At 39.2% G+C, this 13,760-nt stretch overlaps 1 protein-coding gene across 1 annotated transcript in view; it reads left to right on the top strand.

Annotated features, from left to right (window-relative positions):
- LOC126262205 (N-terminal Xaa-Pro-Lys N-methyltransferase 1) overlaps positions 1-9,988 on the top strand; it is an 84,219-nt gene extending 74,231 nt beyond the window's left edge. Inside the window, exon 5 of the mRNA XM_049958625.1 lies at positions 9,609-9,988. Coding sequence (XP_049814582.1) covers positions 9,609-9,879 — 271 coding nt within the window. The 3' untranslated portion in view covers positions 9,880-9,988. The remainder of the gene's footprint in view (positions 1-9,608) is intronic.
- The last annotated feature ends 3,772 nt before the right edge of the window (positions 9,989-13,760 follow it).

Here is a 13,760-nt window from a genome sequence, read left to right as displayed (position 1 = left end):
AACCCATGTACATTGTCTGTCTGCTGCTGAACATTTCCTTAGTCTGATTCCAAACCTGAGATATCCTTCCTGCTTCCAACTTTATACTTACCAACAACCTCTTCACCTTTGAGGAGCAGACATACAAACAGCTCAGGGATATGACCATGAAAACCAGGATGGCTCCTTCCTATGCTAAGATTTTCATGGGTCACTTGAAGGGGGCTTTCCTGGGATCCATAAGCCTTCAGCCCCTGGTTTGGTTTAAATACTTGGATGACATGTGGTCTCATAGTGAGGCTGGCCTGCTAAAATTCCCAGAATTCCCAATTAAATTTCACATGGTCATATTCTGAATCCCATGCCACTTTCTTTGATGTTGATCTCATCCTTACCGAAGGCCAGCTACACACTTCTGCCCGCATTAAACCTACTAACAACAGTACTTACATTTTGACAGTTGCTGTCATTTCCATGTCAAAATGTTCACGCCCATGCAGCCTTGGCATAAGAATCAAACGTATTTGTTTGGATTCAGACTCTTTACAGCAATACACCACCATTCTCACTTCACCTCAGCCTTCACTGGATGTAATTACTCACCAGCCTAGTTCAAAAGCAGATTTCTGGGGATCTCACATCTAATCATGGTACTTCTGATCCCTCCAAAAAACAACTTTGGAGAACACCACTTGTCACTCAGTATTATCCTGGTTTTGAATGTATTAATCAGCTACTTCCACAAGGCCATGACATCCTAAAATCATGCCCTGAAATGAGGCCCATTCTGTTTGACATTTTTCCCACCACACCTAGAATAGCTTTTTGTCACCCTCCCAATCGCAATATCCTTGTCAGACCCTAAACTCCTACCTCACCCATTTCTCTATCCTCTTGGTACTACCACTGTGACCTTCCCTACAGCAAGACTTCGCCTGTTCACCCTCTTACCGCCACCTGTACCAGCCCTGTAACTGGAAAAACATACACTATAAAAGGGAGAGTCACCTGTGAAACAACATGTCGCGTACTGCCAGTTGCAAATGACCTATTGTTTGTTCTGTATTATCAGTTACTTCTGGATGCAGGCCATTTCTCTTTCTTTTTCTTCATATTTATCATTTCTGGAGGTTTCTTGAAGTAGCCTTTGTGTGTATATTTGGACAAAATTGTTGAAAGTATTCTTCTGAGTCACTGTATACAACAAGTGAGATAAAATGATGTGTTCGGTAAATACATACTTTTACTTATATGGCACAGCCTAGCATTAGTTCTAGAACAACAAAAAGAAGCTCAGTAGCTGGGACAAATTGCATGCTGAGCTGCTGAAAACATTTAGTGACAATCAATGGCAGGTCCACTTGATAAAAGAATAATTGAAGAATAGGGCCCAACATCTTTGCAGAATGACACTCTTACGCACAGAATGTTTTGACCCTTTGCAGCACTGTGAAGTTGAATATGACAGAAGCTTACATTCGATGAAAGGAATCGCAGAAGATATGTAACATGCTTTTCATGTAACAACATAAATTTCATCAACTGGTGCTAGCACATTGAGGAAACGCAACAGAAAATGGAAATTCGACATGTTACAATGCAAAGAAGGGCACTAAGTGCATGGAACTGGTTAATGACATAAAATTTCTTTTATGCAGCTGGTCACCTCTCTTATATGTCAGATTGTAAAAGAAGAGATACAACAGTTTATGGCAAGCAGAACTGTCAGACTGAATACACAAGATATAGTGGCATGAATGTCTGCCCCATGCATCCGCAGATAATAGATAATGTTGAAGACCACATCTGTTGATCTTTAACACCAGTCTCCACCACAAATCATTGCGCCATGAAGAATAAACTTGGTCAACCGAGACAGTGCTGTAGCCATCAGACAACAACCTATCATCTGACCAATGCAAGCACAACCAACCGCTCCACCAAGCATAACAACCCGCAGAAGAAAAAAACTTGGAAGGTGGAGGACAACACACTAGTATATTTTCATTATGGATGCCCTGGACACATTGTATGCTTCTGCAGAAGATGCTTCTGCAGAAGAAGATGATGAATGATTGTCAACTGTTCCTCGCTGCAAGATGTCAACCATCACAACAGTCCTATAATGCCAGTCTACTGCACACGATTACAATCAACCTGTGGGATGAAGTTGATCACCATACCCTAGTCATGGTTCTACCCAAGACACCGTAGCCATTCTCCATCACCATACGGAGGTACCAGCCACCACATTCAGGAAAACTAAGCGAGACAACAATCTATAGAGCTGAGGCCACCACAGATGATAATTCTCTGTAGACAGCACTTACCAAGATGACAGGAAATTTCATTTACATCATCATTGTCACCCAAGCTGTCTGGGTGCTAAATGACTCAGAGGCTTCTTCTTCTGTAAAGCTGAATGCTTGTCATGCCAGCTAAAGAAAACTATGTTCCATGATAAGAATGTGATTACATTGAAGGTCACAAATTGAAAATACATCCAGGTGACAGAAACGTACTGCAAGAATAACTATCAATGAAATAATACAGTCCTTCGAATTTATTTTTTTTAACAGAATTTAGTCATGTTCATTCTTAGATGGGAATTCTTGCAGCTATCACAAACACACAAATTGAAAATACATCCAGGTGACAGAAACATGTACTGCAAGAATAACTATCAATGAAATAATACAGTCCTTCGAATTTATTTTTTTTAACAGAATTTAGTCATGTTCATTCTTAGATGGGAATTCTTGCAGCTATCACAAACAGTTGTAGACTGTGGAAGACCAGAGCTCCAGACTGACAAAGCTGTTCCTACCAGCACACACGCAAAGATTGCTCTGGGCATTTGTTTGCTGACGAAAACATTGTTACCTCGCTGTCATCAATGAAACAAGTTCCAGTCATCATTTGAAATGCTCAGTTAAACTGTGGAGCTTTTGTCGATTGCAAAAAGCTACCCAGACTCATAAAAGAAATCTACAAGCCATTGAGAATCATAAGCACTATAGGTGGCCAAGGTAAACTTTGGCTAACTAATTGTCATGAGCAGCCACAGGTCATACCTAAACAAAAGTGTGGAGGGATAGCCGAACCAGTCCTGGAAGGACATCATAGTTGACAATGAACTGTGCTCCACTAACACTACAGACAATACAGGGAGGAAGCTACCATCGTACTGTCATTTTACGACAGTTTTCAGGTGCTTTAAAATCCAGAGCGGAGAAAAGACGGACCAAGTGGCCAATGGTAAAACACTGTTTCAATACTGGTTACCATCCACCATTTGACCAGTATGCATATAGGGTGTTGCTGGCTGAACAGTGGATAATCCAGGAGGAAGAGGCTGCAAGATTACATCATTCAACCTTCAAAGAATCTTTGGGTCTCTTCTGTGTTCCTTGTGGAGGAGGAGGACAGCAGTTGCATGTCTGCATCTATACTACCAATGCTAGATTAAGAAAAGGCAAACCTACGTTTCTAGCATTTGTAGACTTAGAGAAAGCTTTTGACAGTGTTGACTGGAATACTCTCTTTCAAATTCTGAAGGTGGCAGGGGTAAAATACATGGAACGTAAGGCTATTTACAATTTGTACAGAAACCAGATGGCAGTTATAAGAGTCGAGGGGCATGAAAGGGAAGCAGTGGTTGGGAAGGGAGTGAAACAGGGTTGTAGCCTCTCCCCGATGTTATTCAATCTGTATATTGAGCAAGCAGTAAAGGAAACAAAAGAAAAATTCGGAGTAAGTATTAAAATCCATGGAGAAGAAATAAAAACTTTAAGGTTCGCTGATGACGTAATTCTGTCAGAGACAGCAAAGGACTTGGAAGAGCAGTTGAACGCAATGGACAGTGTCTTGAAAGGAGGATATAAGATGAACATCAACAAAAGCAAAACGGGGATAATGGAATGTAGTCGAGTTAAGTCGGGTGACACTGAGGGAATTAGATTAGGAAATGAGACACTTAAAGTAGTAAAGGAGTTTTTCTATTTGGAGAGCAAAATAATTGATGATGGTCGAAGTAGAGCGGATATAAAATGTAGACTGGCAACGGCAAGGAAAGCGTTTCTGAAGAAGAGAAATTTGTTAACATCGAGTATAGATTTAAGTGTCAGGAAGTCGTTTCTGAAAGTATTTGTGTGGAGTGTAGCCATGTATGGAAGTGAAACATGGACGATAAATAGTTTGGACAAGAAGAGAATAGAAGCTTTCGGAATGTGGTGCTACAGAAGAATGCTGAAGATTAGATGGGTAGATCACATAACTAACGAGAAGGTATTGAATAGAATTGGGGAGAAGAGGAGTTTTTGGCACAACATGATTAGAAGAAGGGTTCGTTTGGTAGGACATGTTCTGAGGCATCAAGGGATCACCAATTTAGTATTGGAGAGCAGCATGGAGGGTAAAAGTCATTAGAGGGAGACCAAGAGATGAATACACTAAGCAGAGTCAGAAGGATGTAGGCTGCAGTACGTACTGGGAGATGAAGCAGCTTGCACAGGATAGAGTAGCATGGAGAGCTGCATCAAATCAGTCTGAGGACTGAAGACCACAACAGCAACAACAACTGACAATGGTGCAAAGTCATGAAAAAATATGTCTACCCATTGTGGCTCATTGATGATATCTTAGACTGCTTGAATAGAGCAAAATATTTCTCCACTATGCACATGCAGAAAAACTACTGGCATATCGAGGTTGACAGGGCTGACCAGGAAAGACTGCCTTGATGACTCCAACAGACTCTATGAGTTTAAATTTATGGCCATTTGGACTGTGTGATACTGCAGACCCTTTAGAATGTTTGATGGAAACCTGTTTTGTCACCTTGAGTGGACAACTTGTCTTTGCTATCTGGATGACATTTTCATTTTTTTGAAAACATTTAAAGAACAATTAAGCCACTTAACGAGAATATTGTAGTGCCTTCAGACAGTACACCCATGCCCAAATCCAAAAAAGTGCCTCTTTGCTGCCCAAGAAATAGAAATCTTGGGATATCTAGTGAATGGCAGTGGAGTCCATCCCGATTCAGAGAAAATAAGAGCAGTCATGGATTTCCTGACTCCTCAGCACATTCATGATTGAGAAGTTTCCTTTTAATGTGTTCATACCACCAGCAATTTGTAAAGGAATTCTGTACCATGGCAGATCCATTGCAAGAACTACTGCAGGCAGACACCAAATTTTCCTGGAACAAGGTGCTAACATCTTCTCCAGTCCAGCATTGTGTGGTGAAAATGCCAACACACAACTTCACGATGGCAGTAGTGGTTATAGAATAGTTGCAGTTCAGGAAGGTGCTAAAAACATAACAGCTTATGCCTCCAGAGTACTCTTCAGGTTCAATATGAACTATTCTAAAACCGAGGAAGAGCACCTTCCAGTTGTTTGGGCCACCAACAGGTTCTGGCCATATTTATTTGACAAAGCATTCATCATTGTGACAGCCCATCTTCTCTATGCTGGTTGACTGATCTGAAAGATTGATCAAGTTGACTGGCAGGGTGGGCACTAAAAACGGCTTCAGAAGTATCACATCACTGTGGTATACAAAAGAAAATATGAACACAAGGACACTGGCAGCCTCCCAAGGAAACCTTTGTTGGAGCACAGCAGCATGGATGAAATCTCAGTCATCACTGCATTAAATGGCATTGCTGCTAAACAGAGGAAATCTCCAACATTGCTGAAAACCATAAAAGGGGTTTAAATGGTTGCTCATCATCCAGCAGCCATTGGGGCAGAAATAGTTGCTTCTCATCCCAGCTCCCATTGGGACAGAAATGGTTGCTCGTCATCCCAGTTCTTCTATGGCTAGCTATTTTGAACTATTTCCATGATGCTATAACATCTGGTCAGCTGGGACAGAATCAGATGCAGGTATCACTGGCCAGGTCTCTGTCAATGCATTAGACATCATGTGAGCTACTATAAGAGATACCAATGATGGAAGCACATGCCATAGTTACCTTGGGGGCATTTGGTACCAATTCTGGCTGCAGCAGCATTGTTCCACCAAATTGGAAATGACCTCTGGGAAGGTTCCTGAAGTTGACAAAGGGAAATCAGTGGATAATAGTTTGCACTGACTACTGCACCTGCTGTGCTGTCATCAAAGTTATGTTGATTGCTGATGTTGCAGAAATTGTGAAGTACCATGTAGAAGACATCATTTTGAAGCACAGAGCATTCTGTGTAATGACCTGTAATCACATAAAAGTTTTCCATTTGAAATAATTTCACATTGTGACATCACCCACAGGACGACAGCTGTCTACTATCCACAGACAAATGACCTCGTAGAGCACTTTAATAAGACATTGGGAGATGTGCTCTTGATGTACACTGATGTTGAAGAGAGAGGGGATGCTGTTCTGCCATCCTGACATTCACATACAATGCAGTGAAGCTAGACACTTGCAGGCTTCAAATCAGTTTTTATGACCCACAGTTGTGAGACCAAAATGACAATAGGTACACTGCTTCTGTTTCAGCTGGATGATATTCAGTATGACTATATGAAACATCTCATCATGAGAACCCAAGAAACAAGGCAGCTGGTTCACATACAGACCCCGGATGCTCAAAAGGAAGACTGTGGGCAGTATAACGTCAACCACCACTGTTGTGTATTTTTATGCCTGCACAGGAAGTTGGACTATGAGAAAACCTACTAAAGACTTCTCTTGGTGATATTGTATTGTTCATCACTTGTTCAGTGTCGCATATTAAGTCAAGTATTATGGCCCTTCATAAAAAAGATAAAAGCACAGGCATGTGATCCATGTCTACATATGAAGCCCTGATGCAGACCAAAGGCGCAGGATGGTGATAGGGGGTTCAAGGAAACTGAAGACACACTCAACAATTGCGAAGCTTCTACAGAAGGGGCTACTTTGGATGCTCATCATATTAAAGAAGAGATAACAACACTATCGGAATGTGAGGATCTGCCAGTGCCACCATACAGAGGACCATTGACAAGATCTAGATCCAGGGTGCTGTAGTCAGTTCCAATGAGAACTTCAGAAATAGCGGATTGTTATTTCTCCAGGAGAGGAAGCAGTGCCAAGAGATGTGGTGCATGCAGTGTGGCATAGCCACTGGTTGGCGTACCGTAGGTAGCATTCAAAGCCAACTACCAGCAGTTATTTATTATTTAGTATTTACCATTTCTGGAAGGATCTCGAAATACCTTATGTTTGTGTATTCGATGGCTGCATAATACCAACATTCTGGTATATTTGATGCTTGTATAAATAATGCACTCCCTATCCAAGAGTTCAATTCTGTTCTGTCTGTACATTGGTGTTCATAATAAATGTGATTTCTGTTCTAAGTGTCATATTTCATTGATTACTTTGCTTTTGGATTTGGACTTGAAAATGTGGCTATGAAATGACAGTATGATCTGTCCTCGGGGATTTCTAGATGAAGCTTGGGAAAATCTTGTACACTGTCTTCTTTATTCTTCAATTACACACCCACCAATTCTTTAACAGTTTAATCTGGTACATCCATTGCTAAATGGCCAACCACAATAAAACAACGAAAATATTAGCTCAGTGTCACACAGGTAGATTTCATTTTTTACAGTGTTACCATTAGCATGGAAGGTAGAAATTATATGGACTCATTAGAACTACTGATAGCCTTGAGAAAGCCAGCCCTGACAAAACTCTACCATCTGGTAAGCAAGATGTATGAGACAGGCAAAATACCCTCAGACTTCAAGAAGAATGTAATAATTCCAATCCCAAAGAAAACAGGTGTTGACAGGTGTGAAATTACCGAACTATCAGTTTAATAAGTTACAGCTGCAAAATACTAACATGAATTCTTTACAGATAAATGGAAAAACTGGTAGAAGCCAACCTTGGGGAGGATCAGTTTAAGGAAAGGCAAACTTACATTTCTAGCATTTGTAGACATAGGGAAAGGTTTTGAAATTGTTGCCTGGAATACTATCTTTCAAATTCTGAAGGTGGCAGGGGTCAAATACAGGGAGCCAAAGGCTATTTACAATTTGCACAGAAACCAGACAGCAGTTATAAGGAAACAAAAGAAAAAAATGGAGTAGGAATTAAAATCCATGGAGAAGAAATAAAAACTGTGAGGCTTGCCGATGACATTGTAATTCTGTCAGAGACAGCAAAGGACCTGGAAGAGCAGCTGAATGGAATGGATAGTGTATTGAAAGGGGGATGTAAGATGAACATCAACAAAAGCAAAATGAGGATAATGGAATGTGTCGAATTAAATCAGGTGATGCTGAGGGAATTAGATTAGGAAATGAAACACTTAAAGTAGTAGATGAGTTTTGCTATTTGGGGAGCAAAATAACTGATGATGGTCAAAGTAAAGAGGATATAAAATGTAGACTGGCAACGGCAAGAAAAGTGTTTCTGAAGAAGAGAATAGAAGCTTTCAGAATGTGGTGCTACAGAAGACTCCTGAAGATTAAATGGGTAGATCACATAACTAATGAAGAGGTACTGAATAGAATTGGAGAGAAGAGGAATTTGTGGCACAATTTGACTATAAGAAGGGATCGGTTGGTAGGACATGTTCTGGTGCATCAAGGGATCATCTGTTTAGTATTGGAGGACAGCATGGAGGATAAAAATCATAGACAGAGACCAAGAGATGAATACACTAAGCAGGTTCAGAAGGATGTAGGTTGCAGTAGTTACTTGGAGATAAAGGAGCTTGTGCAGGATAGAGTAGTATGGAGGGCTGCATCAAACCAGTCTCTGTACTGAAGACCAGACTTCTGAACTGAGGACCACAACAAACAACAAACTGCTTTCATTGTGTTTGGGACACTGAAGTAAAAACTTTTCTTTCTGGCTACATATTTCTTTACTTATGGGCCTAAAATTGGATAATCACTTGTAGTAACTACAGGGTATTCTTTATTCTCTTGTGATTCACATCTTTATGCATGTCAGCAATCTGTTGAGCAACTGTTCCAGTCAGTTTTTTCTTTAGTATCTCCTTCCTGCCTATAATCTCTGCTTTTCAGAATCTGAAATAAGAAACTTGTGGTTCTGGAACTTTACTATGAAAAGTCCATGCTGCTCACCCGTGATTGGGCTTCTGGTATAATTGCAGGTAGAGTGCAACCTTTTGTTTGCAGTGGCACGAGGTGCGGGAGGGTGCTGAGCTTTTTCCCAGGGAAATATCCTTGGTACTCAATTTGATAGCAGACTGGGTGGACCTGGGACAGTCCTGGAGGGACTGGCACAAGGAAAAATCCCTGCTTCTAATTGTGATCTCCAAGGCTGGAATCTACCACTCTACTTGTTAGACCACCACAGCCTCTTACCTTAATATGACTTGCTTTTTAAAGTATTACTTTTGGAATGTACTATGAATATTATTTACTGATCATGAATGTTACATTTTGTGATTGTTCTATTAAGTCTAAGAAATGCCTAATAAGCCACCAATTCCATCAAGTAGTAAAAATTTCAAAAAAGAATTTAAAAGATCACTTGTTTGATTCATATGATAATGCAATAAAATTATTGTTATTATTTTTGAAAAACATGTATTGTCGTATCTTTTGTTTTAATGTTTGTGCATATCACCTTATGTGTGTTCTCTTTTAGAAATGGATTGAAAAAAAATGGAATAATAGTCGTGAAAGAAAATCTTGCGTCCAGCAATTCTGTTGATGTTGATGAACAGGATTCCTCAGTCACGAGACCAGAACAATTGCTACTGCAGTTGCTTAATCAGTCAGGCCTCCGCTGTGTCAGACAACGCAAGCAAAAAAATTTCCCACAAGCTCTTTATCAGGTTAAAATGTATGCTCTCCGGCCTTCAGATCAGGCTGTTATTGTTTCAGACAATACTGCAAACAAAGACTGTCAAAAATAGTTCCTGATATATATTTCCTTTGATGAATCAATCTTCGTTAACAACAAATGATAAGTATTTATGAAACACTGCTAAACATGTATTTAATAAATGTATTTAATTTGACAAACACATATTTTATTTTCCTGTAACATCATTACCATTTTTCCTACAGCTGTTTAAAGTACATTATGCAAGTCTTGGAAAATTGTGCAAGACAGAGTTATACAGGATTATTAAGAACAGATGGTGTCTAGAAAATAGAATGCAGCAATTATCTGTAAATGGAAGTATTGTATATGAAGAACTTAACATCAGAACAATGCACCACTAAATTTCTGGGAATGTATTAACAATATGAGACAGGAGAGATTACTACCCACCATATAGAGGAGCTGTCGAATAGCAGATAGGCACATTTAAATGCACACACACGACCACCCACTCACCCACCCCTCCCAGGTGTGTGTGTGTGTGTGTGTGTGTGTGTGTGTGTGTGTGTGTGTGTGTGTGTTTTAATGTGCCTGTTTGTTGGTCAGTGATATGGTGAGTAGCAGTCTATTATCCATTCTGAAGTTTCCAGTTTTGGAAATGTATTAAATATTTTACAGTGACTGTCTTCATATTTTTGCCTCTTCAACATGGGCTGCTTAGTATATCATCAGTAGAAACAGAGAATAAATACAAAATATGTTCAAAAAATGACAGGAATCTGTAATTTCATATGCTGTATTAGACCAATTTGTACAATTTTGTTATTGTATTGGTGAACCTAATTTTGGCCCAGCACTTTACCACTTCCTTCCTGGTCCTACCATTGCAATAAACGTGCCGGAAAATAATTGGTGCAGTATGAGGCATATCAAATTGCAGCCTGTTGTCACCTGTCAAAAAGATTATGGAGGCTTTCACAGTATCAGTGATTAATTTGTAAAAAACTTGATGAGAAAATTGGTATTATATTTTGCTATAAGAACAGTATAAAGTGCAGAAAAGTCTTAGAAACATTAAATATTGTTGTTGGTGAATCTGTTATGATGAAAAGGAGTTTTGAGTGGTGCACCATTTCGAAGAAAACCATGAAGGTGTTGAAGGTGACAGTCACCCTGGATGCCCCAGGACATCATCAACTGGCGAAATCATGGAAAAACAGAAAGAAAATACTTCAAACAATTGCCAGACCACACAGTAAGAGAAGTTGCTGATTACGGCATAACAGCTGGCTCATGCCATGATTTTTTATTTTTTTTTTATTTTTTATTTTTTTAATAGTGTGAAACATGATCCAGCACAATTGATCACAAAACTGTTGAAGTTAGAACAAAAATGGAAGCATATGGAAGTTGATCAGAAGCCACTAGGTCGAACTCGACAACAATGCAGAACAACTGAAACACATTGTAACAGATGAAACATGAGCTTACAGATGTTATGCCAAAACTAAGGTAAAATCATCCCATTCTTGAGTGCCAGGAGTGATATTCAGATTATACTCACTGTGTTATTCAGATTATACTCACTGTGTTATTCAGATTATACTCACTGTGTTATTCAGTTTTAATGATGTAGTGTACAAAAGTTCTTGTCACAAAGTCGAACAATCAGTAAGGAATATTAGTTACAAGTTCAACACCATTTGAGTGAAGCAATCTGGGAGAAGGAGGTGGAGGGGGGTAGGGGGACATGCCTAGATTTTTTTTTGGTGAAACACAGGAACTATGTAATGAAAAGGATAGCTGCTACTCACCATACAGCGAAGATGCTGAGTCGCAGATAGACAAACAAAAAGACTGTCGCAAAATAAGCTTTCAGCCAACAAGGTGTTTGTCACACACACACACACACACACACACACATACACATACACAGTGGTTTGTGTGTGTGTGTGTTGTTGTTGTTGTTGTTGTCTATTTTTGACAAAGGTCTTGTCGGCTAAAAGCTTATTTTTTGACTGTCTTTTGTTGTGCTTATCTGCTACTCAGCATCTCCACTATATGGTGAGTAGCAAGTATCCTTTTCATAATATTGTTATATTCCATAATGTATTTTCCATTGTTCAATTGTTTTACAGTTGTAGATGAAATACCAAATGTAAGCAAACACATAACTCACCTGTGGTTGAAGCCCATCCGTCTGTAATTACAAGGAAAGCACTCCAACTTGACAGTATAAAACTGAATAGAAACGATTTTAAAATACAGATATGTTCTTTTACCACCTGTTAAGGCCATACATCTTAAAACTTTGAATTTTTACGCAATTAATGTTCAGAGGGCAACAAATGTAAACACTCCAAGGCAAAAGTCACTGAACAACAAATACCTCGTAATAGACAATCATGACAAGGAGATTCATAAGCCATAAATTTGGTACTGTTTGGCAAAAGCTCGATATTTGCTTGAAACACTGTATGTTAATGCATATAGCATTAGAAAGTCATATTTGTCAAAGTAGAAGCTGTTGTGTTGTCATACATTTTCCCCTTATTCATCATCAAAATTCAAACATAGATTTTCAGTTAATTCACATTTAAATGCAACAGTAGGCACCCTTGTTAGGCAACGTGGATGTGCCACATCATTTTCAGTGTACCAAAGCTTTAGTCATCCAATTATCAAAAAGCTACAGTTGTTACTTTACCTAGATCTTCATCACAAGCTGTTCCCTCCTCCTGTGTTTAAGAACTACACTGACACTGTGTGCTCGTTTCTGAAGAATAAGGAAAGATTGTACAACATAGTAACTTCTATTACATCTCTGTAAGTACTGTATATTTCTTTGATGGCTCATGTGAGCCTGTTGGTCATCATTGTCTGTTGCATGGCATTTACATCAGTAAATTCTACTTTAATAGTCTTTAGATTCATTAACCCTCAAATATAAATTGTACACAAATGCATACTTTTACAGACAAGTGACCTTGATGGGAGTAGAACACACACACCGTTCTATTGTAAAATTATTTTTATTCAGTTTCTACTGTCCAATCTGCAGTACCCCCATGTTTACATTAAAAATTATTGTGCCCTGGGTCTCGTATTTGTCATAAACCAAGAGGAAAACTAGGCCTAATAAATGAAAAGCACCAGTTTGCTTTTGTTGTACAACATTACTTTTATTTTTGTTGCCTGTTTTTCGGCTTACAAGGCCATCTCCAGACATTTACTGAGTATTGTTACCAAAGAAGTTACAATGTTTGCAAACATCATTGGAAGAAAAGTAACATGTCTAGACTGAAGCAGAAACATGCAGTAAGTAACATCTTTGACAGAGTGGTGGTAATGCAATGAAAAAGTAAAAAATTGCACAGTAAATAAATAAAAATGGAGTAAACAGGAAAAACTTTAACACAAAATAGGAACAGCATGCCTATATAACAGGTTCTATTAATAAACAACAATGGCCTGACTGCAGTTACTGGCAGTCTAATTTTTGTAACTGGTGAGATGTATATCAATGAAGTGGTGGCTCCAGTATCCATATGGAAAACCAGTCACTTCCCCTGAATACGGAAGGGGATGTGAATACTTCTAGTTGGATAACAGTGTTTGTGCTGTCAACCACATTCGCTTCCATTGGTTTGGTGCCACATGAGTAACTTTCTCTCTATCATGCCCCTAAGAAAATAGATACAAGACGACGCTGTTGTTTGGTGCAAAATGCATGGGAAGCGTTATGATTTGGGCTGTTTAGGCAACTTTGCATCAAATGGCAGTTGTAAATGATTTAATGCTAATCAGCATCAGTTTTGTGTTGTTTTAGCACATCCTTTGTGTGTCTCCATTTCCTGTAATCTGCTGCTTCCTTCTTAATGTTGCTATATGTGCTGCCATCCAATACTTCATCCAGGAAATGAAATCTCCCACTCCCCTGTGCAAATGGCTATTGGGTGTTCTTGATTT

This window comes from Schistocerca nitens, chromosome 6, assembly GCF_023898315.1.
Source record: "Schistocerca nitens isolate TAMUIC-IGC-003100 chromosome 6, iqSchNite1.1, whole genome shotgun sequence".
Classification (NCBI taxonomy): domain Eukaryota; kingdom Metazoa; phylum Arthropoda; class Insecta; order Orthoptera; family Acrididae; genus Schistocerca; species Schistocerca nitens.
Note: the sequence above shows the minus strand (reverse complement) of the source record. Positions and strands in the feature narration are given on the sequence as shown.